Raw genomic sequence first — 27139 nt, forward strand, 5'->3', positions numbered from 1 at the left:
ATGAAAGTTGAGAATCTAGTCATTCATTCCTTAAACCACCGCTTTTGGTCTATGTGTACCTGCAAAGGAACAACCCCAGTTGTTACTTAACCTCTCTCCACGTCTGTAAACCCAGAGGGCAGAAATATGAGCATCTGAGCCTCTATATCCAAAAGGCTGGGCATTGCCTAAAAGAATTTGTTAAATTATTTGGCCTCAATCTAATTTAGTTTTTTGCTTTCTCTGACCACCATGAGTAAGTAGTACCTTGTGTGAAAGGTCAAATCAGATTTAGACAAAAAATTTTTAAAACTTTTGCATACCTTGTCTAGTGTGAGTATAAGCTTGCTTTCTTGAAACATGTGTAAACTCTAACACACGGTTTTCAAACTAAGTGACTTTCATTCTCCACTTACAGTCCTCAACCACGCCAGGATCTCAGATGCTTCAAGCCTGAGGTCGAGCAAGGCTTTTGACCTCAGTCTTACAATCAAAACGGGCCGCAAATTTAACCTTTTTCCTTACTTGCAAAGAAAGATAGACATACAAAAAGGTATAGTGACATAATCAACCAAAGAAGACAGCTGTTATAAAACTTCTGTCCCATCACCAGACCAAGCTGCCATACGGATTATGAATTAATATTTTTATAAATCTTGTATTATAAAAATAGAACAACTATATCTTATTAGGGAGAAGTTGTTGATAGAGTTAATTTTACGTGTAATTATGCAAAAATATATATTCAGTGGATTTTAAATCTTGTTTTGACATTTCTTAATTCTTTAATATCCTGTGGGGCCTCAAAAAAATATGGACCGCTCTCAACTTATCTATACCCACTATGAAGAGGCCTTATCTATACCCACTGCCCTTATTTCTTCAACATCAATTTTTTCTTTAATCCTGTTCTTTCCAAGGTTTCATCATCTTTCAAAGGTCACCAATAACCTTTTTTGTATCCATTATAACGTGTGAAAATAATACCTTACTTCCAACTTCATCCTATTGCCTGAAAGAGTCTCTTTTTAAACCCTTCCTATATTTCAATTAATGAAGCATAACTTATCTCTAAAGTAAAAGTGGAGTTCTAGTCCCATTACAACTTTACCCCAACTGCCTTATCTATAACATTAATAATAAAAGTATCCCTTACACCTGTGTGCTAAGTCACTTCAGTCGTGTCTGACTCTTTGCAACACCATGGACTATAGCCCACCAGGCTCTGTTCATGGGGTTCACCAGGCAAGAATACTGGAGTGGGTTGCCATTCCTTTCTCCAGTGGATCTTCCCCACCCACGGATCAAGCCTGCATCTCCAATGTCTCCTGCATTGGGAGGTGGGTTCTTTACCACTAGCATCACCTGGGACGTCCATCACTTTTATGCAACATCTAAAACGAAAAAATCAAACTCATAGAATGGAAATGTGGTTGCCAGGGATGGGGAAAATAGGCAGAGGTTGGTAAGAGGGTACAAACTTTCAGTAATAATATGAATAAGGTCCGAGGATCTAATGTACATCATGGTGACAATAGTTGAGAACACTGTATTATATGACTGAAATTTGCTAAGAGTAGAACTTAAATGTTCTCACATATATACATATATATATGATGATGTACATGATAACTTAATGGTAAGAATTCTTTCACAATGTAATACATGTATCAAATCAACACAATATACACTTTAAATATCTTAAAATTTTGTCAGTCATACCTCAAGAGAGCACAAAAAATTCATAATAAAGATGGTGATGATGATGATAATGATAGCTAACAACTACTGACCACTTACTATATCTTAGGTACTGTGTTAAGAGTTTTAAATACAATAACTATTTAATTTTCACAACAACACAATAATATAGTACTAATTTATGTTACTAATTATTATCTATAAAATGAGAGGACTAAACTATATGACCTCCAAAGTTCATTTCAACCTTAATATGTTTTTATTCCAATTTTTTACTCTTCTTTTATTTAAGTTCCCATATAACATTTAATAGAATCTGTACCATATTTTTTTCCATTTATTTTTATTAGTTGGATATACCATATATGTTGAGCACTTAATTATACACTTATTTACTATATTTCCTAATGGTGTCATGTGGGTATGTTTTAGCTCCAAAACAAGAAAAGAAGCTTCCTAAGAGCAAGGGAACATTTCATGCAAAGATGGGCACAATAAAGGACAGAAATGGTATGGACCTAACAGAAGCAGAATATATTAAGAAGAGGTGCCAAGAATACACAGAAAAACTATACAAAAAAGATCTTCATGACCCAGATAATCATGATGGTGTGATCATTCACCTAGAGCCAGACATCCTGGAATGCGAAGTCATGTGGGCCCTAGGAAGCATCTCTATGAACAAAGCTAGTGGAGGTGATGGAATTCCAGTTGAGCGATTTCAAATCCTAAAAGGTGATGCTGTGAAAGTGTTGCATTCAATATGCCAGCAAATTTGGAAAACTCAGCAGTGACCGCAGGACAAGAAAAGGTCAGTTTCCATTCCAATCCCAAAGAAAGGCAATGCCAAAGAATGCTCAAACTACCGCACAATTGCACTCATCTCACACGCTAGCAAAGTAATGCTCAAAATTCTCCAAGCCAGGCTTCAACAGTACGTGAACCATGAACTTCCAGATGTTCAAGCTGGATTTAGAAAAGGCAGAGGAACCAGAAATCAAATTGCCAACATCCGTTGGATCATCGAAAAAGCAAGAGAGGTCCAGAAAAACATCTACTTCTGCTTTATTGACTCTGCCAAAGCCTTTGACTGTGTGGATCACAGCAACTGTGAAAAATTTTTTAAAAGATGGGAATACCAGACCACCTTACCTGATTCCTGAGATATCTGTATTAAGGTCAAGAAGCAACAGTTAGAACCGAACAGGGAACAACAGACTGGTTCCAAATCGGGAAAGGAGTATGTCAAGGCTGTATACTATCACCCTGCTTATTTAACTTATATGCATATCATGAGAAATGCTGGACTGGATGAAGCACAAGCTGGAAGCAAGATTGCTGGGAGAAATATCAATAACCTCAGGTATGCAGATGACACCACCCTTATGGCAGAAAGTGAAGAGGAACTAAAGAGCCTCTTGATGAAAGTGAAAGAGGAGAGTGAAAAAGTTGGCTTAAAGCTCAACATTCAGAAAACTAAGATCATGGCATCTGTTCCATCACTTCATGGAAATAGATGGGAAAACAATGGAAACAGTGAGAGACTATTTTGTGGGGCTCCAAAATCACTGCAGATGGTGACTGCAGCCATGAAATTAAAAGATGCTTGCTCCTTTGAAGAAAAGCTATGACCAACCTAGACAGCATATTAAAAAGCAGGACATTACTTTGCCAGTAAAGGTCCATCTAGTCAAAGTTATCGCTTTTCCAGTAGTCATGTATGGATGTGAGAGCCGGACTATGAAGAAAGCTGAGCGCTGAAGAATTGATTCTTTTGAACTGTGATGTTGGAGAAGACTCTTGAGAGTCCCTTGGACTGCAAGGAGATCCAACCAGTCCATCCTAAAGGAAATCAGTCCTGAAAATTCACTGGAAGGACTGATGCTGAAGCTGAAACTCCAATACTTTGGCCACCTGATGGGAAGAACCAACTCACTGGAAAAGACCCTGATGCTGGGAAAGATTGAGAGCAGGAGGAGAAGGGGACGACAGAGGATGAGATGGTTGGATGCCATCACTGACTCGATGGACATGAGTTTGGGTGGACTCCAGGAGTTGGTGATGGACAGGGAGGCCTGGTGTGCTGTGATTCATGGGGTCGCAAAGAGTCGGACATGACTGAGCAACTGAACTGAACTCAACTGTAGGGCAAGATCTGGAATAGTTTTCCTGTATCTTCAACACTGGCTAACAGACTGAGCACATAAGGAGTATTCAATACTTTATCATTTGAGTTTGCCTTCTTTGGCTCTCTGTTTTTGAGGGGCAGGGGTGCATAGGGGAAGAAAGGTAATCTTTTCTCTCCAAACAGGATTAATTCAGTGGCTGCCAGTATCATAAGGATCCTAAGAGACATTGAAAGCCCTAAAGGGGATCAGATGGTGGTTAGATGGTGAATAGAATGTGATCTAGGAGTGTGTGTGTGTGTGTGTGTGTGTGTGTGTGTTTCACAATTTTGTTTTGTGAAAACTTGATTACCTTGTCTACTGAATACTGAATTAAAACCAGATCATGTTAAAAGATCCTTTGTTATTTTGTTAGTCATAAAATACAGACACCAATGTCAGAAGTATAATTAGGATATCTAGGGTGAATTTCTACCTCCAAGCACAGAAATGTCCAATGGAATTTTCAGTGAAGATGTGGTTATGGTAACCACATGAGGATAGTTGGCCGTACAGCTCTAGAAGATGTAACTCACTTGTGGCTTGTGGAGGCCTGAAGACCAAGACCCTTCGAGTGCCTTTTATTGATGCTATCACTCTGTTCTCTGACACTTTCAACATTTATTTCCTAATGATATATATTAAGTGTTGATGAATGGAGTCTTGCTCTTTTCTTTTTCCATTCCTGATTGGCATTGTTAGGAACTTGAAATCCTTTTTAAATGTAACAGGATACTAATTTTTTTTTAGGAAATTATGTAAAATTGATTTTATGACAGAGTTAATGAGAAAATTTGACTGAAGAGAATAATAAATTCATGTTATGCTCATTTTCAGCTGCTGTTACATGTATAAAATATGAACAGATAATGAATTATATTATTTGAAAATCAGTAGTATGTTGTTAGGAATGAGATTTATTCAAGCTATGCTATTAACATCAGGTCAGAGAAAACCGTTACATATCTCTTAATAAGATGAAGCAAAGCAACTATTTCCAACATGCTTACACTTAAGAGTCTCCCTTTTATCAATCAGTAGTCAGACTTAAAAATCAAAGACTTAAACTATCCATCACTCACAACATTGATGGGTTTAATAGAAAATAGGAAATACTAGTCAATCCTCAAGATAGCTGGTTTTCCTCTCCCCTAAGAAAATGCCTTAGTTCTTCAAGGAAAAAGAATTCATATTCTTGTCCATTCACACAAACCTCTCAGCATTATTGTTCCAGGAGGAGGGGGAGGCAGGCAGGCGGCCCAGGATGCTGACTGACGGAACAGATAGGATGTCAGGTGAAGATAGAATGCTGTGCCCTCTCTAACCAGCTGAAGACTCGGCATGATTGTTTTCTTACAAATAATACCTGTGGGTGTTGAAACTGTTCAGGGAATCTATCAAACACACTCTTTCACTTTGCTGCTGTAACTCTGTAAAATTTATTCTCATTTCAAAAGAGTCATAGGCAGTAATACCTGTAGGTGGTTGAGTAATTTAAAGAAAATTTGTCAGGTTTCCTCTCACTTAATTTACCAGAACAATTCTATACTTATTTGGAGGTTTTAAGATGCAACATTTTCTATTCAGTATGAGTAAAATCTCAAAATAGAGTTCATCATCTTAAGAGTTGGTTTTAACTTAAATATAAGTAGAGAAAATAAAATATTAGGATGTTTGAGGATAAAACTTTCATCATAAAAGGGAGATAAATTAATGTTATAATTGCTTTCATTTTTTACAATTCTAGAGGTCAATCATACATAGATATATGAAAACAGAAAATGCCTAAATAGTATAATATCAGAAAAATGCACTACTAATATATTAACATCAAATTACTTTCCTCATGGAAATCTGATGGTCGAAGTCAATAAGCTTATAAAATTTACCTATACAAATTAAATAATAGATAAATGGGAGAATAAAAATAATTTTTCCAGATTAACTTTCCTTATTAAGTCATCAATACTATACTGAAAATGAAAGTGAAAGTCGCTCAGTCGTGTCTGATTCTTTGCGACCCAGGCCAGAATACTGGAGTGGGTAGCCTTTCCTGTCTCCAGAGGATCTTCCCAACCCAGGAATTGACCCAGGGTCTCCTGCATTGCAGGCAGATCTTTTACCAATTGAGCTATCAGGGAAGCCCTTTAATACTATATTAAGTTTATACTAAGCATCATAAACACTCAACTGTAGACTCAAAAAATGTTTCTGTTATGAATCAGGCATTCTCAGTCACCAGTTTAGAGGGAGAAAATCTCAGTAATGCTTGGATTCAAAACGTATTTTTCAAATTAGCTCATTCAAAAAATATTATAAAATTAAATAACTTTTTAATTAATAAGAAAAATAAAGTGATAACTAATACTTTTTAAAGTGTTTATTTAAAGATGAAACAATCCCCAAATGGAACTTATAGTTAATTAAAATGTTCAAAAGAACATAAGTCGGAAAGTTTATTTTCTTAGTTTTATAATATAGTTATTTTAAATTCCAATTTTAACTAAGTTGGCTCTCAATTTTTTAAGGAGTGCTTACTATTAATAAAAATAATATTTTTAAATGAAAGGTATTCAACTGAGATGTCAATAAAATTGCCTTCACATAATTGAATTCTCTTATAAAAAAGAAAAATCTTTAACTCTAATTTTTTCCAAAGAAAATTATTTAATATAGAGTTTTCACAGTTAAAAAAAAAAAAAAAAAAGTTCAATTTTGAGCCACAGATACATATTTGACATTTGGTAGTATAATTCTAAGACAATTAGAGAAAAATATAGATTTGAAAAAATTTTTCCTGACCTGAATGAACAGTTTTAGGGAGAATCAAATGAAATGTTTCATGAGGATAAATGTGTCATGGATAAAGGATGGAAAATAAAAAGTATTCAATATCATTTCTTGTTTTATCCTATTGTCAGTTTTCCACCCTCTCTGCAATAATTACCTATGCACAAACTCTAGATGGCAATATTGCACTTACTGTACTTTCAAGAAAATTGTCACAGTCAGTCCCCACATACTCTCTTTATCAACATTTTATGTGCCATGGATCTATAGCCTCTTATTATAAGTGTAATGAAGCAGAAGTTATTGAAGCATTTTATTGATTGCTCAGATCACAAGTTTACTGCCATACTGAATTGGCACCTTACTTGCTGAAGCAAACTGCTGACACCTTTTTTAAAAAGTGACAACTACATCTATTTCATGACCAGAAATCCATTTTCATCTCTATCAAGACAAGAATGCAATTTTCACTTCATTTAACTGATGTTAGGCCTGCTCAAAGCATGACACTTAGAAAAAGACACAAGTTTAAGGTTCTTAAAATACTTCAAGTAACTAGAATGCAGCTTGGTTTCAGGGGGAAAAAAAAATCAACAATCACTCACATCTACAAACAACCTAGTAGTTTAAAAAATTATCTATCATAACCGTCAGGAGTAATTTTCATTTTGAAACATTTATAACATTATTTTAATGTTTTTAATAGTAAATTTGTTCATATATTATAGACTTTGTTCCACGGTTTCAAAGGACATCAAGAAGTTCAAAATTGAAATATCTGGGGTACTGCTCCAGGCAATGTAAATCAAGAAAAGAGCTCAATTTTTAATATATAGATAAATGGAGATCTAATGTACTATGGTTAACAATACTGTACTATATAGTGAAATGTTGCTAAGAGAGTAGATATTAAATGTTCTCACCACACACACACACAAAAATGTCAATTATGTGAAGTGGGAGAGGTGTTAACTAAAGCCTACTGTGGTGATCATTTCACTATACATGTAAGTGTATAAAATCATCACATTGTACACCTGAAACTTACACAATGTTAGATCTCAATTATCTTTCAATAAAACTAGGGGAAAAAAAGTAGCTGGTATACTAAGAAAAAAGTATATATAGAAAATGAAATAGGAATAGTTTTCCTTCAATAACATTAGGACCAATAAATGACTTTAATTAACCTACAACACAGATCTGAAAAGACAAACTCTCAACACTTATTTTACAGGAAATTAAAATATTAGATTCCTTAGAGATATTTTTTGCAATAAACAAAATCAGCACTAATGCAATTCAAGCAGGTTTTGAACTGAATCTTTTCTGAATAGAATTGCAGTCTTATTATTATTGCTTTTATATTTAAGTATCAAACTTACTGAAATGCACGGGTAAAGTGAACCAACATTAACCTGGGAATTTTTTTTTAAACAAATGTAAGTGCTCTGGTAGAAGTTAGTTTAATGTAACAATAAAATACATTTCAGTTTTAAACTACAAAACCAATATATGCTGATGTTGGATGGTCATTTCCTCATCTAATTATATGTCCAAAAAATAAAGTTATAGTACAGCTCCAGTTTAAAAAATAAAACCAAATTTTTGAAATAGAAATTTAGTGTCTGAGATTTTTAGACCTAACACATCAAATATGGAACATTAGAATATAACAGCATTCAAAAAAGTACTTAGCTTAAATTAATAAACAAAAAGGACCATATATACACACACAAAAAAATCACTCAGGCAGAAAATTACAGTTTTCAACAAACTTCACTAAGCAATGATCTATTAAAAAAGCCCAAGTACATACTTCAAATTAAAATTACAGAAATAAAACACTTTCTTGCAATTTCAGATATAAATAATAAAAATTGCCATTTTTTTTCAATATACTGCCAAAGTCTACACATATCTCAAATTTTTAAGGAACACTTGAGGATTTTTTTTCTGTTTATCTATTTTTATGAAGCTACTATCAAACAAGCTAAAACTCAATTTTAAAGTTGATCATTTCTTTCCAAAGTGCTGAAAATGAGTAGTACTAAACATTCCTTCAAATTTCATGTCTTGACTACCACAGGGACTATGATTTTCTTCACAATTAAGATGCTGGTTGTTAAGGTATTATAGTTAGGTACTCATTTCCTCTGTGTCTCTCTCAATTCAGAAATGGCTATGCAACTTATAACACCTGTTAAACTACACTGTGAGCCGCTTTTAGTGATTAAAACTGTATGTTTATGAGTTCCTTTAAAAACCATATTTTAAAAGAAGAGTGCTATGCATCCATGATGTAAAAGTCTCCAGAAATTTTATTGCTTGGGGGAAAAAATAAATCAAAGGAGTATCAAAGTGGGAAGACATTTCCAGAAATATACATTTCTCAAAAATCACATTCATACTTAGGATCAACCATTCCAAATCATTATTTATAGAGCCTCCTGGCTCAGTTCCATGGACTTTTATAGACCTCGACTGCTGCTGAACAGACTGACATATATTTTGTTTACTGACAGCGACTAAAAGCTCTATGGAGGATCATAAATAAAGAAGATCATGTTTAAAAATCACTAATATCATTTTAAAAGGTAGTGCAGGCCTGTGTTTTGGCCTCTGTTTAGCTGTGTTAGGCCTATGAGTGACAGCTTCCCTGCTTGAAGCGCACAGAAAGCACAGCCTTCCTCATTCACTGACAGGACTGTGGCCTTTTCACACGTTCCCCCCACAGCAGTGTTTGTCCCCAAACACTGGAACTCCACACAATGGCATTCCTACTTCAACACCCCCACCAACAGCACCGCTACACAACGAGAATGCTAATGAGATGGAACGGGCCCTGTCGCTGAAAGTGTTAACTGCATCTCATAGGAAAGCGTTTAGGCTACTTCAAAGATTACCAATTAAATAGATTCTGCTTAGCTCTGAGCAATTTCTAAAGTGTTTCCACTTTTAAGGAAATAAATGTGATAAATGTAAGACCAAGTGACTTTATGCTGTCCTAACTATAATATCTCAGTTTATGTACTCGAATCAGTATATTTTTAAGACCATACTAATGTAGTGGGCTTAATTCAGTTGCATGCTTGTAATACCCAAGTTAAAGTGAAAAACTAAAAAGTGAATAAGTTCGTAAACATAAAACCAGTAGCTCTGACTTTTCTTTTAAAGCTATCTCTATTATCACAACTTATTTAAAAGAAATTTCCTTGGGGAATTCCAAAACATATATTTAACATCTACAATCTTTTGACAGAATCTTGGCAAAACAATGCCGTTGTTTTTATTTATGATCTCAGAAGAGGAATAAATGGAAATGATATCAAGAGGTCATATAATTCTATAATTTATAAGCTTCGGTTTGTTAAGGAAATGGGAATTAAGCATCCATCTCCATTTTACCAAACACAATCTTATATAAAACTAAATACAAAGGTCTATCCCTAATGTCAAATGAAGTAAATGCAGTTCAGATAAAGTTCTTTAATGTTAAGAGGGATATTTGCTAAGAAATCTTAAAAATAAAGCTATTGCCAGGCTTAAAACATAACTACTGATGACATGATAATAATACCAGTATACTGACTTTTATGAGCATTACAGATAATTTTAAATTAAGTCATAAATTGTATATTATAAAATAAAACTTAACCAAGTATCATATCAAAACTTGAGTGAAAGTATTAAAATTTGAGTGAAAAACTTTAAGTTTTTACAACTGAGCAAAGTAAAAAGGTTTAGATAGGAATGGCAAACAGCCTAGATTTTTAAAATATTCCTAAATTTGGCATAATGCTGAAAGTCATAAGTTGATGATACAATTTCAAGTGATCAGACATTTAGAGGCACTAAAAATGTTCATTTTTTCACATTTACATTTAATATTTATTTTAATAAAATATTTTTCATCAATCTTGAATCATAAAGAAATTTTCAAAATCAAACAGTAATTCTTAAAGCATTATTTTCTCACAATACAAGGAACTCTTCAATCCAGTACAACTGTTCATATCTATTTAAATTTTCAATGTTTAGAACAAAGGAAGAAAAAATAAATATGCCACAACTACTTTCTGAGCTTTTCCTTATCTCTAACATCCTCACTTTTAATAAAACTTAGAAAACGTTCAAGTTTCTTTCGATTTGATTTAAATGGTGCTTTTATTGCACTGGAGAATTGTCTCATGCTTAACATTAATTAATTTTAAACTGTCAAATTAGTAGGAGCAAATTGTTTAATAACAAATACATGATTGTAATTAAGTTGGTGATTATTGTATAATATCATTGTACCTTAAAAACAAAATAATATTTCTGTTAAAATAATTTAGTCTGAAAAAATATATTTTATATCAGTTTTTATATATGATATTAGCTTAATAAAGTATATTAAAAATAAGTTTCTGTTTTTATTTTTCATATTTTTTATTGTAAACAGGTTTATCTATGATAAACATTAATCCCCCATCTGGATACACTGACATTAATTAACTAGGAAACCAATCGTGTTTTGAGAATGCAAGTTTCTCACGGGAAGATGTCTCTTGCTAGTTCTGGGTACCTTAGTTCAAGAATTTCCTCCAGTCAATACAAGCTGTTCTCTTCCTAACCAGACAGCAGGAGGTGCTGTGTGAACACTAAGGCTGACTACCATTCCCACCTCCCCTCCCCCTGCACACAGAAAATAATAGCATGATGCCTTGAAAATATTCATTTTTCAGCAGCCTGTGGTCTGAGATAATACACTCAGTTCTAAACTGGAAACTCCCAGTTAGAAATGTAAACCCTAGCCCTTATTTAGTGTGGTAAAATGCATGCCTAATTTTTTAAGACCAAGTACAAAGAAGATTCAAAAATTATGTCAACTTGAGTTTTATTTTATAAACAGCATAAATCATTCAGCTCTACAATAGGAATTCTACTTTAAGATAAATCACAGTCTTTCTAAGTAGTTGCAAAAATTTCAAAGTTTTCATACACATACCTCTTCTCCCATCACACATACACACACATCCACACACTCACTCTCACTCTCTCAGTCTCTCTCTGTCTCTTTGTCTTTCTGTTTCACAATTATAAAATAGATATTTAGAAATTAAAGGACAAACTCTAGTTTATAAACTACTTCATATACATTATTTCTATACTTTCAGGTCTGGAAATATACAAGTGAAATAAGTATAAATGAAGTAAGTTACTCAACATGAAGTTAATTCACAATTTCATCTCCCAGATTATGACTGGTTATGTTTTAGCCCATCTTCTAAAACATTAAGTATGATTTCATACTGGAAAAAACAGAAGGGGGATCATTTAAAACTTCAAATGCTATAGGAGCTATTCATTTTCTTAAAGTAACCGTCTATAGAATTTCCACATAAGGAATTGCTTTCGTTTTGCACAGTGTGCAGCAAGGAAGGATGACACATATGACATCCCACACCAAAAGACAGATACAATTAGCCCCATTATTGTTGTCTTTGAGATTACAGAAGAAGCATCTTGGCTCCCTAACGGGCACTGAGCTCACGGAATACATGTCTCAGTTCTTTCATGACATGATGCCAATCATTGCCTCTGTACCACCAAGTACATTTTAAAACATACAATAAAGCAGTTCTTAAAGAGGGATGACTCACCTGTTTAGAATATTTTTTTGCAGACTTTAATCGTTGGTATAAGGCCAAAAGAACTCCTTGGATGTACATCTTAGCTCCTGAGGGGCTGAAACCTTCTCCCTTAGAGACCCAAACTGGTCCCCGTAAAGGTGTGATGGAGTTTTGCAGGCATTTTTCAAGCAGAGGAACTACACGAGGAAATAAGGGAAAATAAATGCTTTTGACCCAAACGAAATACGCTGCCTGGAACACAGCCCCAATACCAGAGCTAACTCTTAACATCTATTATTTATATCTGACCTGGGTTAAGTCTTAGAGAGGCAATTCCTGCATCACTAGTGGCCACCATGAAGGATGTATTTATATTGAGACACCCCCCCATGCCAGACTCCTAAGCTGTGTGAGCACACCTGAATAGTTCTGAAGTGTGCCTAACTAGCTGCAGTGTCGTGGTGTGCACTGATTGCCTTATCTTCTCATTTATCACAGATGAGTTGGAACCAACCTTGCTGAAATCTACTTGCATTGTCCTGATAAAATTGCACGATCCATGTTGTTTCGGTGTATAGCTTCCCATAGAGGAGTCTCTATAACTAAAACATCACATCTGGGAATTATTCACAAATATAATCTACACCTTGATAAACCATCCTATTCAAGTCTTTTCACTGCCATCGCTTACATAACCCCTAAAACAGAGTGCTGAGGCTGTTTAAAAATAAGGGGGAGAATCTTAAGCAAGCATTTTATCATACATACCTTTTGTTTTTAAGCTTCTGGGACATAAGCTGGTCAAAGATTTAGGGATGCTATTCCAGTACATGGCTTGTAAACAGATAGAAGATATTTACTTGTGGGCCTGTATTGCAACATCCATATAGACTTGACAGACATGTTTATACACTTTTTCACCCAATTAGCTTATAAAATCTTTCTAGTGTAAAATAGGCAAATAACATGGCAGCTAGCTAACATTTTTCAAGATTTAATTTCCCACTGAAATGCCAGAAATAAAGAAACTTTAAAAATCTTAGGCACACTTGAGAATCCAGAAAGATGAAAGGATATCACTTTTTTAACTTTGTCTTTAAGTGTATACATGTGACACTACATAAACATACAAAATAACTATATGGCTTGGCAACCTTATTCTAATACATACTTCTACTGGAAAAGAAATTGGATAGATCACCAGCAAAGAAAATAGGTCCATGCCATTGGTCATGTTATATGTTGCATATTTTATGCAGAGAGGCCTAGCGTAGCAATCTGGAAATTGAATTACAATTAGGTTCAGCTAGGCTGCAGAGTGGCTGAGTTATGCAAATGGCCTTTGCTACTGGTATTCTGCTGATTTTTGCTCTTAGTAAAAAAGTTATGCCTTTTATGGCACTAAGTTCTGCAGCTCTCTACCAAAGTGCAATTTAAATTCTTTCTAACATATTCATCACTAAAGAAAATGTTGTAAATAGAGTTTAAGATTTTCTAAAATTACTATAAATAAAGTTAAAAAGAAATCATGACCCAATGATTATTTAGAATCTTTAGATGTGTGCATGAAATTCACTCACCAGCCTGAGAAACTAATTCCTAAAACTCACATATCAAAACTATTCTTATCCTCCTGAAGCAACTGCTCTTCTCTATAAGTTTTATCACAACAGTTATCTCAAATTTAAAAGAAATATATTAGTTCATATGTATTACTAAATAAATAAAAACAGAAGTAAACTTATTTTTAGAATTGTAACTCTTCAATTTGGCTTATAATTTTTCTTAAAGAAATTCAGTTTAAGAATCATCAAAGCTTTCAGTTAGCTACAAATTCATATATTACTATGTGTTGAATTTTAATTTGTAAACTTTTAATTGATGCACCCACTGAACCTAGTATAGTTTTTGTACATGGAAAGGCATTACATAAATAGCTGCTAAATTGAAAAACAATTTTAAGTAATCCAAAAGGCAAATAATAAACTTGAATGAGTTACATACAAGATTTAATCTTGAATTTAAATCTAAGAACACTTTATCAGATTCTCTAGTCTTTATAGCTTTATTCATCCATGCTTTTCACAAAGTAACTTTCAAATTCTTTATGTCAGCCCAAAGGATTCCAAAGAAGAATTTCATATATTTTCTAACACAAAACTCTATACTTTTTTTTCAGGGTTTGTACCTTCCATAACAATTTAAGAAAAAAAAATACAGCTTATGAAAAAATACAAATTATATCAAAATGTAAGCAGTGTCAGAGTTGATACAGGATGGAAAAGAGCTCCCATGCTCCACATGATTTATGTAATTAGGAATACTATGGAAACCAGAAATAGCAAAGCAAAGAAAGCAGTATTCACAAGCAGGTTTTATAAGGGACTTCAGAATCTGCTCTGAACTTGTTGAATAATCTGTTCAGTATTCCAGAATCTCCCTGCTGGAAGCAAGGTCCTCATTATAACCACAAGAGCGCTAATAAAGGTTAGCCTCTGAACTGGGGATTAGAAGGCTTTTTCTTTTTGGAAGCTGCAAACTAGTAACTTTGATGATCTTCTTGAAAAGGAAGACAAAGCACACTCCAAGAACAAACAATGTTTCCACTAACTAGGAAGGTACAGAAAACATAAGAAAATGATATGCCTAAGCACTTAGAAAGGAAGTATAAATAAACCTAATATATTGGAAAAATAAAACTTATTAATCAGTTCAAATAGAAGAATTCTCCCTAAAAAACAAGACTTGGCCTAAGATGATAGTTTTGAAATATAATAGTATAATTAATTTTTTTAAAAAGAGAAAGTTGACTTTTCAACCCCAACCATAGATTTTAATATGAGAATTATTTCTTAAGCATTTTAGTGGCTATTCATATTAGTCTACACCAAAATCTCATATCTGTTCTTAACCAATGGTTTTAACTCTTTTATGTTCAGTTCTTCTTTCTCTGTTTCTGAAGCAAAACTTTATTCTATTAAAGAGGACTATTGCATATAGATGTGCAGGAAATAAGGGCACTGATTTAGAGAAAGGACAATAGACACTTTTCAACATTGGAAAGAGCATAATCCTACATGTTGCTATGAGCTAGCAAAGCCCATTATAGATACTCAATGAAAAAATACGTCTTTCCCAGGAATGAACTCTGGGATATTATTCTGTATGTAAACCATGAGTTACTCTTTCAAATTCTACTCAGAAATATGACCTCATTCAAGAAGATAGCTGGCTCCTATTATCCTGTATTTCTTTAATATATATTTGTGTGCATAGCAAGAAATGAATAATATAGCATTTCTTCTTACATTTGAGGCCTTTATTACAAGTATTCGACCTCTTTACTCCTTTACAGAATCTTGCTTTCCTGTAATTTCAATAATTCTATTAAACAAGCCCTCAACATTTTTATTAGATACATGATTTGGAAATTAATCATTCCTTAAATCTATCAATAAGTATTATCAGTCAAATGTGATCATTCAGTTGGGATCATTTCCATCACTGGAAAGGTGAAGTTATATGGATGATAGCTTTTTATCCATTTTATTTATTTTCAAGTCATGACTATAGGCAAACTGAAATTAATCCAATAATTTCAATAGGTTTGGAGTTGAAGATGTTGGGTAAATAGATCATGCGGTCAAAAGGAGTAACTTCACTGCTTAGAGCAAGTACTAAGTATTATGAGTAAATGGGTCATACGATTAAAAGTAGTAGCTATATTAATTTCACAGCTATCAACATGCTGTTCTATTTCCCTTGCATTTCTTCCCCCCATTTTCCCCACCTGTTAATATATCCTTGTTTTCCAAGGCTCATAGGAATTGTCATTTCCTCTGGCAAAATTTCCCAAGTTGTTAATTGTCTGTCCTCTACCTTTCCCAGATCACTGTTTATATTTTATTTTTCCCTTATTGATTTGCATTGGCCCTCATCTTCTCCACTCACTACTGTCATCCTCCAGTAAATCAAAAAACCTTTGGAGTTTGAAGGCATGGTGTTTTTCAATTTGATAAAAGCAGCACCCAATAACCATCTACTGGATAAATAAATAGCATGTTTGGATATACTGTGGGTGGTCTTTTAGGTAACTTTTAAGACCATGAGTAAAACTATACATAATCACTGAGAAATCTGTAACTTTCTGTGACCAAATGAAAATTTAATGAAAATTTGATAAATACAAATATGCCAGAATTTTAAAGCATAATTAAGGTATGTACAATAGTTTTATTTTAAACTCTCATAAAATGATCTTGAACACTAAAGAAGAATATAAATATAAAAGAAAAACAATACAATTTTGGCAATGAAGCATTAACTAGCCAGGAGAAAGGGTTTCCCAGGTGGCACAATGGTAAAGAATCCACCTGCTTATGCAAGAGATGCAAGAGACACGGGTTCGATCCTTGGGTAGGGAAGATCCCTTGAAGTAGGAAATGGCAAGCCACTCCAGTATTCTTTCTTGGAAAATTCCATGGACAGAGGAGACTGGCAGGCTATAGTCCATGGGGTCGCAGATTTGGACATGACTGAGTGCACATATCACACACACACACACACACACACACAGCCAGGAGAAGACCATAGCTGGATATTTTAAAAGTCCTGGAAAATCCTTAATCATGCTACTATGGGAAAAGGCACATAATAAAACTTAAATAACAGAGCAATAAAATATTAGATTAAGGTCAAAATAGCTATTTTAAATAATAAGGGTAATTCCTTCTAAGAACTCCAAACACAATGAGTTCATAAGCTATTCATGAGAAAAGAAACTATTCAACCTTCAAGAGGACCTATATATCACTGATAAGAAGCTTAAGCTTATTTGGATTCATGATGGACACAGTACAAGAATTTTTGACAAGGAGCCAAAAAGTCCTCTAAAGATAAACCTAATAGAACTTACTATGAAGATACAGACTGGAATGTCCTGTCATTTTCTATGCCTAGGGAATATATGTCTCTCTCCAAAAGCAACACCTGACATTTAAAGAGACACTTGGCACATTCCATTTGAATCTAGGTGGAAAGCTAAAAAAAGGATTTTTTAATCAATATATTTTCAAAAAACATTGGAAATAAGTGCTTTAATAGATTGCTTCCAATTAAAAATTAAAATTCATGCCTATTAAGTACCCAGAATCATAATTTTCACATTTCAGTCAGAGTACATGAGACTATGAAAAAAAATACAATGTCCAACGCACACTTACCTATGGAAAAACTACTATATGCTACTTGGCAAGAAATTTCAGATCTCAGTTCTCAAAAATACTCACTATTGTTAACAGCACATCATCTGGAAATTTTCTATCAGTTCAATTGAAAATGTTTGTTAATAAAGTTGATCTAAAAAGTCTTTTTTCTATGATACAAGGTGAGTTCTTAAAAGGTACTCAGAATTGACAGGAAGCAGGCCTGGAGGGAGTTTGAACTAGTGCCAAGGTACATGTGTGTTTTACTGCTCTTTATCCAGCTTTATGTAATAGCTGGAAAGCTCCCGGTCCAAGAACAACCAGCAGACGCCACTCAAAAGCATGGTCTGCTGGGAAGATTGAATGACGGAGGGCATACTTTGAATGATTTATATCAGTATATTTTTATTCAAACAAAACCAAACTAACAGCTGCTGTGTACTTTTGTTTACATGCTATATGTCAAATTTTATTGTCCCCAAGGTACTCATGAGAAAAGATTTAGCAGTTGTTTTCTTAAATACCAATGCCTACCCAAATTTGGATTTTTCCTCCACTGAACAAAATGACAAGCGCACGATTGCTATACTTAGAGCAATCTTTCACAGCTGCTTTAGTTTTTCAGTGATCCTATTAAACTGACGGCGTATTGCCTGTGGGGTCTACAGTGTTACAATGCTGCTGTAGGAGACATTGATTTGTATGATAGGATCAAACAGAACAGGGATGGATGGGGGGAGTGGAATTTCATAGGTCGTATTGGTTTTACCTGGGTAAAATTTAATTCAGACATTGTGACCTTCACGGAACACCTGGTTATTTTAATTGCTGATGTGTGGGTGAACGGTGACATTGGGGCTTGGAAGTATGAAATCTTAGGAAGTCTCTTCTGTTTTGAAAATGCAGCCTGAGTCATGTCTTTTCTTAAACTGAACGAAGTAGCTGTGCATTAAATATGCTGGCACATCTTCTGCTTGAGCAAGTGGACCGAAATGGTGTGAATTGTTAATGCCTTGCTGCTTTGGTTCACGGCTTGTGATTGATCATTTGTAACTATATCTACTCCTTGTTCCATGAAATCAAGTATGGAGTAATGGGTTCATCAGATTTTGGGGTTAAATTGAGAGTGAAGAGGTACTGTGTGTGGAAATAAGAGTTGCCATGTTCAGGGCTGGCCTTGTAACAGCATGGAATCTAAAGGCGATATTCAAAACCACTTCACTCATCATACGCTTACTGATTCTGAATAGGGCCCATTTGCAGGGGACATTTGGTAGTTTTCCAATACGCTTTATGCCTCTTTCTACTTCCACCACCATGCACATCTTTTTTTCATACATCCCCAGTAGCACATTGGTAGAACAGGTCAGCATACACAATTCATTCATTTAAATAACTTGATTTATACAAGTAGAAGTAAGCTGGGACTCTATTGTTTGAGTCTTGTTTTTCCCCTCAACAGAAATAATAGTGTATGTGTCTTTGAAAATACAAGTATTTTGTGGACTCAATTTCTTGAGCACCTAAAATATTTGGTATTTAGTAATAATCTAAATAACTTAATTGAACTGATACGCATACAATTAAGTTTACTTAAAGAAATGTTAAGAATTAATCATATCTAATATATCTAATCTATTTTCATGTGGTTATGGCCTATACCAATATATAACAATTGAATATATATCACTTGCTTTTGTAAAGTTTAAAGCTCTGCACAAAAATTTAAAGTATTGTCTTAGGATTTGTTGTGGAAGTACAATGCTTGGAACTTAATAAATAAAATCAATAAAAATTAGAAGTAAAGACCTTTAGAAATGTCATTACATAATTGCTTGCTGTAATAACTGATACTTTTTAGACATTATTACTTGTAACTTCTGTTACTATTCAGAAAAGTTCAATCCAAATGGTGTTAACTGAGGCACCAACTAACTGTTGATCCAGTAAGAAAAGATGTAATAAAAACATAATAAAACTTAGGAACAAAGTCAAATATGTGAAGCACTTACATATGTAAACAACATTCAAAAGCAAGCTAATTGTAAAATTTCTCAAACTTCTACTATTACATTATAAAGTAACAACTAATATAATTTTTTTTAAATGTGGCTGGACCTTTTTTCTTTTTTTTTCAGTCTCAAAAGAAGGAATAATACTACTAATACCTGGCACATACATACCCTAATTCAGAGAGACCTAGGAGTCAGAAAATGTGGATAAAATGGTTTTAGTCTCCTTGACTGCAAATGCGAGGCCAATACATTATTTACATTTAAGTATTTTACTTAGGATGTAAAATATATGTGTGTCATAAAAATTTATATTCTAAATGTGATAAACTGAAAAGTCTTCATAGTTACAGTAATTATAATGGACGATTCCCTTTCGACATTTCTCTATGTTTGTTTCACAAAAGTAGAATCTTCTATAACAAACACATTACATATTTTGTCTTTCACCTCTCTTCTCAAAATGCTAAGAAGGAAGAAAACCAATCACTGCTGGGTTTTTTACAAGGAGACCTTTTGAAACAACTGTTTCACAGCTGTGCTGTGCTTAGTCACTCAGTCCTGTCCCACTCTTGGAGACCCCCTGAACTGCACACCACCAGGCTTCTCTGTCCATGGGGATACTCCAGGCAAGAATACTGGAGTGGGTTGCCATGCCCTCCTCCAGGGGATCTTCCCAACCCAAGGATCAAATGCAGGTCTCCCACACTGCAGGCGGATTCTTTACCGACCAAGCTACCAAGTTTTACAGCATGTACTTACAATTAGACTACCTGTTTTCATTGGCAATTATACTTGTTACAACTTTTTTTAATAAAGAACTTCTAGGATCTTGGACAAATCATTAGAGTTAGATACAGATTTTAGTGTCAGAGGTCAAAGACCCAGAAATAAGATATAAAAACTAGAAGCTAAAAAGATAAACTCAAAGAGAAGGGAGAAAAATCAAGGACTTGGTTTAAAAAATCACTTAAATACTGAAGAAAGTTTAGCCCAACAACACCTAGGAGTGATAATCATATATTCACGACTATAAAAGACTGTCTATGTTTCAAAGACTTTAAAAGGGAGTTTTCTGACATAGTAAATAGTCAATGAGCAGATTAGACTGCTTTGTGAATGTTCATATCACACAATTGTGCATTCACATATTTAATAAAAAATGACAGTGATCCAGTTATAATGGGAGTTCTCCAACTACCACTAAAAAAATTTTTTTAAATCAAGCTTTGACAAAATTCTTAATATTCTCTATAGATAAATAGCAGAAATATAAATCAGTGATTAGTTAGCACTTCTATATTTTGCTTTATTTTGTTTTGTTTTGGCCACACCACTGGGTCCATGGCAGTGAAAGCCCAGAATACTAACCATTAGGCCACCAGGCAACTCCCAGCAATTTTTGTTATTGTCAAGCAATGAGAGTAGCTAGTTCAAGTTAAATGTCTGGAATTCATTAGAGGACACTGAGGGCCATATCTAAGGTACCTTGGAACCAAAGCAAAGTCAAACAGCACAGTCCCAAGGAAGCCATGAAGACTTCTTCTGAGTGGTGTCTTTCTTACACAAAAGGGCTCTTAACTGGCTGCCTTTGTATATTTTAATCTAGAGAAACTCCAGGGCTGATAAATAACCATCAGCATTAGGCATTCTTCTCCACAAAGAAACCTAAATTTTTATATTTCATAAAATTTGAGAAGTAAAGGTAAATGGTAAAGGGACTCAAGGCAAATATCCTGAATTTTAAAGAAGATATTATAACCATAAAGTTGATCTTTATCCCCTGAAAATTTCTAGGACAGATTATAAAATGGTTTTTGAACCCTTAGAAAAATAAACAGTAATCATTAGGGCCCAACATGGGATAACTCGCATGAAAATGAAGTGAAAGTGAAAGTCACTCAGTCATGTCCATTTTTTTGTGACCCAGTGGACCACAGCTCACCAGGTAAGAATACTGGAATGGGTTGCCATTCCCTTCTTCAGGGGATCTCCTTGACCCAGGGATTGAACCTGGGTATCATGCACTGAAGGCAGATTACCGGCTGAGCCACCAGGAAAGCCTAACAAATACTTAATGAGCAGAGAGGGAGACTCATGGGGAAATTCCTTACATGGGGCTTGACCTTTCTAATAGCAGTATAGAGCCATTATTTCTTCCAGTGGAGAGTAGATCTCAATAGACTGTAGCTACATCTATTGTCTTTAAGCAAAGTATTACCTAGTCTGTGTGTTCCTTCCCAGATAAATGGGTGTACCTATGACAAGGCAGGGGAACCCAGAAGGTCTGCAAACCTCCTGTTTAATTAAGTTCTTTATTTAAAATTCATGTGGGAGGAGACATAGGTTAAGTCTACGGCTGATTCATGTTGCTGTTTGCTAGAAACCAATGCAATACTGTAAAGCAATTATCCTTCAATTAAAAACAAATAAAAAAACAAAATTCATGATTGCTTTCTTTTGATGTTTTTCTTTAAAAATGACAGAGCAATATATCATTTAGTATCCAAAACAAAAGAAAGTTGTAAGTGAATGCATCCCTGGCTTGCAATTTCTTTCCTGGAGAAAGTAATATTAATAGCAGTTCAGTTCAGGTCAGTTCAGTCGCTCAGTCGTGTCCGACTCTTTGCGACCCCATGAACTGCAGCACACCAGGCCTCCCTGTCCATCACCAACTCCCGGAGTCCACCCAAACCCATGTCCATCGAGTCGGTGATGCCATCCAACCATCTCATCCTCAGTTGTCCCCTTCTCCTCCCACCCTCAATCTTTCCCAGCATCAGGGTCTTTTCAAATGAGTCAGCTCTTTGCATCAGGTAGCCAAAGTATTGGAGTTTCAGCTTCAACATCAGTCCTTCCAAGGAGTACCCAGGACTGATCTCCTTTAGGATGGACTGGTTGGATCTCCTTGCAGTCCAAGGGACTCTCAAGAGTCTTCTCCAACACCACAGTTCAAAAGCATCAATTCTTTGGCACTCAACTTTCTTTATAGTCCAACTCTCACATCCATACATGACTACTGCAAAAACCATAGCCTTGACTAGATGGACCTTTACTGGCAAAGTAATGTCTCTGCTTTTTAATATGCTGTCTAGGTTGGTCAGAACTTTCCTTCCAAGGAGTAAGCGTCTTTTAATTTCATGGCTGCAATCACCATCTGCAGTGATTTTGGAGCCCAGAAAAAGAAATTCAGCCAATGTTTCCACTGTTTCCCCATCTATTTGCCATGAAATGATGGGACCGGATGCCATGATCTTAGTTTTCTGAATGTTGAATTGTAAGTCAACTTTTTCACTCTCTTCTTTCACTTTCATCAAGAGGCTCTTTAGTTCCTCTTTACTTTCTGCCATTAGGGTGGTGTCACCTGCATATCTGAGGTTATTGATATTTCTCCCAGCAATCTTGATTCCAGTTTGTGCTTCCTCCAGCCCAGTGTTTCTCATGACGTACTCTGCATATAAGTTAAACAAGCAGGGTGACAATATACAGCCTTGATGTACTCCTTTTCCTATTTGGAACCAGTCTGTTGTTCCATGTCCAGTTCTAACTGTTGCTTCTTGACCTGCATACAGATTTCTCAGGAGGCAGGTCAGGTGGTCTGGTATTCCCATCTCTTTCAGAATTTCCCACAGTTTATTGTGATCCACACAGTCAAAGACTTTGGCATAGTCAATAAAGCAGAAATAGATGTTTTTCTGGAACTCTCTTAGGAATCAGAATGAATACACACATACAGTTGTCCCCGTATGGGGCTTGACTGTAGGCTGCAAGCTATATGTCTTTCCGAATTGCCCACTTTTAACTAAGAAAACAATGCCATTTTACAGGGCCCAGACCATCTGGACCATTGCAGAATTCCACATTTAGCAGAGCAAGAGAAATACTAGCAACAAAGGTGTAGTACTAGGCATTTTTAGGGCATAAAAGAAGAGGGAAGCATTTTGACTAGGCTCTCTCAGTGTCCTGAAATTTCCATTTCATCAAAAGGAATCAAAGTACAATGCTTCACCAAGAAGGGCATCATCCCCAATTTTTATAATTATATATAATGTAATTCTAGAATATATATAATTTTAAAATAATTTTTATAATACTTATATTTACATTATTTTATAATACCTCCTGTATTTTATTTAGACCTGGGTTAAATGTGGGAAAAGAGAAGACTACAAAATCACTGTTCTTATGGATCTTACAGTCTAGGGGACAGATTGATATTAAATAATTTCCTCAAGCATCTTTTTTAATTATACTTGTGACAATTACTAGACATCGGGTGCTATTAATGTAACAGGGATACCCGTCCTAGATAAGGGGGGAAGTGGGACAGCAGCAAGGCAATGTTGGGAAAGGTATTCGAGGAAGAAATATTTAAAATAAGACCTTAAGAAGAGTAGGCAGTACCTTGCAAGGAGGATAGGGGCAGAGAATCCAAGCAGAGCAAACATATAGTAAGGTTCTGGGGCATGAAGGAGTATCAAGTGTTTGAGGAACAGAAACAAGAAAATAAAGTGACTTGAGTGCACAGATGAAGGGCTCAGTACTACATGTGAAGCTGGAGAAGCTAGGTGGGGACCAAATCATGAAGGCCCTTCAGGTCACAGTAAAAATTTAAGCACTGATTCAATATGACCAGTTATGACAGGCTAAACTCACTCTTAAAAATAACGTTACTAGAGTGAGGCAATTAGAAAACTTTGTTTACATTGGGGTCAGGTAAACCTGTAAATTAATAAATAAATGAAGAGTCATACCCAGAAAGATTAATAGAAATCTGAAGCATAGACTCTGTTAGCATGTTAAAGATCTCTGTCCCTAATTATTGCCTACTGGTGGCTCAGATGATAAAGAATCTGCCTGCAACGTGGGATCCCTCGGTTGGGAAGATCTGGAGGAGGTCATGGCAACCCACTCCAATAATCTTGCCTGGAGAATCCACATGGACAGAGAAGCCTGGCAGACAACAGTCCATGGGGTTGCAAAGAGTCGGACACGACTGAGTGGCTAAGCAAAGCACAACATTTTTATCAATAATTTAGACAGTGAAAACAAAAATGAGAGAGATTGTTAATCCCAGGCTGACAGATTAAATATCTGAAAAATCTTATAAGGCTAACCTACTAAATAAAGTTCTAATAAGTAGAAATTTAGTGGGTATCAATGTATAAAGTTCTGTTCACATATCTACAAAATCAGCAGTATAAGCACAGGATGAGGAAGTAGCTTAAAAGCAAATTGTGAGCAAAAATTGAGGGATTTAGTTGCCTTTAAGTTCAATTTAGCTGAACAATATGATTTATGTAAAAGAAATAATAATGTAGTTGTAGGTTAAATAATGACCTGAAGAAAAAGAGAAGGTGGGGCTACTCACACTGACTGACCTGGAAAATCATGTACAGTGTGGGGTCACAAGAAGAGGAATACCAAAAAAACTAAACAGAACAGAGAAGAGTAACCAGGATGGTGAGAGGTCAGAGAAATAGTTGGAGAGATTGGAGATACTTAACCTGGAAAAGATTTAAATCACACATGTTCAAATATCTGAAAGGCAGTCACAGATTGGGAATTAATCTGCATCATTTAACTCCATAAGACAAAATCAAGACCGATGGTAAAAGTGTAAGAATAGATTTTAGTTAGCTATTCTATTTTTTAAATTAAATTATAGCTGTCAGGAATGGAAAAAGCAGTGACAGGATGGACACTTATTGCAGATGACTTAGAGGAGACCATGGCAAATTGAGGCTTTGGTGATGACCAAAGAAGCTTCTAATGCTCATATCCAAAGTAAATCAATCAACAACACTTTGGAAGAAGATATAAAAAAATACAGTCATTTTCATTTGTTTTTACCTTGTACAGTGCATCTAGTAATGCATTTGCATCTCCAAGCTTTTAAAGTTCTCCGGAAAATGGCAAAATACTATTCAGTTCAGTTCAGCTCAGTTCAGTTGCTCAGTTGTGTCCGAATGTTTGCGACACCATGAACCGCAGCACGCCAGGCCTCCCTGTCCATCACCAACTCCCGGAGTCCACCCAAACCCAGGTCCACCAAGTCGGTGATGCCATCCAACCATCTCATCCTCAGTCATCCCCATCTTCTCCTGCCCTCAATCTTTCCCAGCATTAGGGTCTTTTCCAATGACTCAGCTCTTTGCATCAGGCGGCCAAAGTATTGGAGTTTCAGCTTCAACATCAGTCCTTCCAATGAGTACCCAGGACTGATCTCCTTTAGGATGGACTGGTTGGATTTCCTTGCAGTCTAAGGGACTCTCAAGAGGCTTCTCCAACACCACAGTTCAAAAGCATAATTTCTTCGGTGCTCAGCTTTCTTTATAGCCCAACTCTCACATCCATACATGACCACTGGAAAAACCATAGCCCTGACTAGACGGACCTTTGTTGGCAAAATAATGTCTCTGCTTAGTGGAAAATCATTCAGTGACAGCTCTGAGAACTACCAGCAAAAAGTGGTTAATAGTGGATAGTCTGTTGCATATGTAATTCAAAAAAGGAATTTTTTAATTTTAATTCACTCAGCCACTTAAAAAGTATTTTTCATCACTTACTGTAACAAAGATCATATTTAGCAATTATTATTTAAATATTAAATTTTCAAGGGTCTATTATATGCTCAGTCTTATTGTAGATATTATAAGATTTTTGGATTTTTTTAAGTGTAAGAGCAAAATCTCTCTTTAGTTAAAGAAGTAACACCTCTGCATGACAGATATACTATATAAACATATATTATGACATATGGTACAGACATACAGTATCAAAAAAGTTATGATAAACAGATATTAGTAAACAAAATAGAGTGGGATTTAAGTAATACTTTACAACTTTGCAAACTGACACCTTGATTGAAGCTTTATAAGAGATTCAGAGTCAGAAGGCCCAGATAAACCATGCCTGAATTCCTGACCCACAAAAACCAGGACAAAATACATGTTTATTGCTTTAACTTGCTAAGTTTTGGGGTGATTTGCTATACAGCAATTGATAACTAATATCAATTTGGTGGGCTTCCTACTGGCTCAGATGGTAAAGAATCTGCCTGCCATATGGAAAGACCCGGGTTCGATCCCTGAGTTGGAAAGATCCCCTGGAGAAGGGAATGGCAACCCACTCTAGTATTCTTTCCTGGAGAATTCCATGGACAGAGGAGCCTGGTGGGCTACAATCCATGAGGTCACAAAGAGTCAGACAGAAGTGAGCAATTAACGCATACCAATTTTGGTTAATATTTAGTGTTGTATATTCTATGATCAAGCAAAATATTTTTTGCCCTTACCCAAGTAAAAATTATACCTCCCATCAGGCCTAGCCATATGACTTGCAGTGCCCTTCCCTGTGAGAGGATTATATATTCCCACACTGCTGAATTAAGGAGATAGCATGTGAATTGCAGGGCTTCCCTGGTGGCTAGACAGTAAAGAATTCATCTGTAATGCAGGAGACCTGGGTTTGATCCCTGGGTATGGAAGACTGCCTGGAGAGGGAATGACCACCCACACCAGTATTCCTGCCTGGAGAATTCTATGGACAGAGGAGACCGATGGGCTACAGAACACAGAACAAGACTGAGTAACTAACACTGTCACTTTTTTCAACATGTGAAGTGCCTTGATGTAAGCTAGCAGAGGTGCAATCAACACACAATGGCATGT

General features: G+C 35.3%; 1 protein-coding gene across 1 annotated transcript in view; it reads right to left on the reverse strand.

The window, feature by feature from the left end:
- The window catches only part of DCDC1 (doublecortin domain containing 1), a 455120-nt gene that overhangs the window by 329268 nt on the left and 98713 nt on the right, over positions 1-27139 (reverse strand). The window contains exon 8 of the mRNA XM_061149231.1: positions 12281-12447. Coding sequence (XP_061005214.1) covers positions 12281-12447 — 167 coding nt within the window. The remainder of the gene's footprint in view (positions 1-12280; positions 12448-27139) is intronic.

This window comes from Dama dama, chromosome 1 (assembly GCF_033118175.1).
Source record: "Dama dama isolate Ldn47 chromosome 1, ASM3311817v1, whole genome shotgun sequence".
NCBI lineage: Eukaryota > Metazoa > Chordata > Mammalia > Artiodactyla > Cervidae > Dama > Dama dama.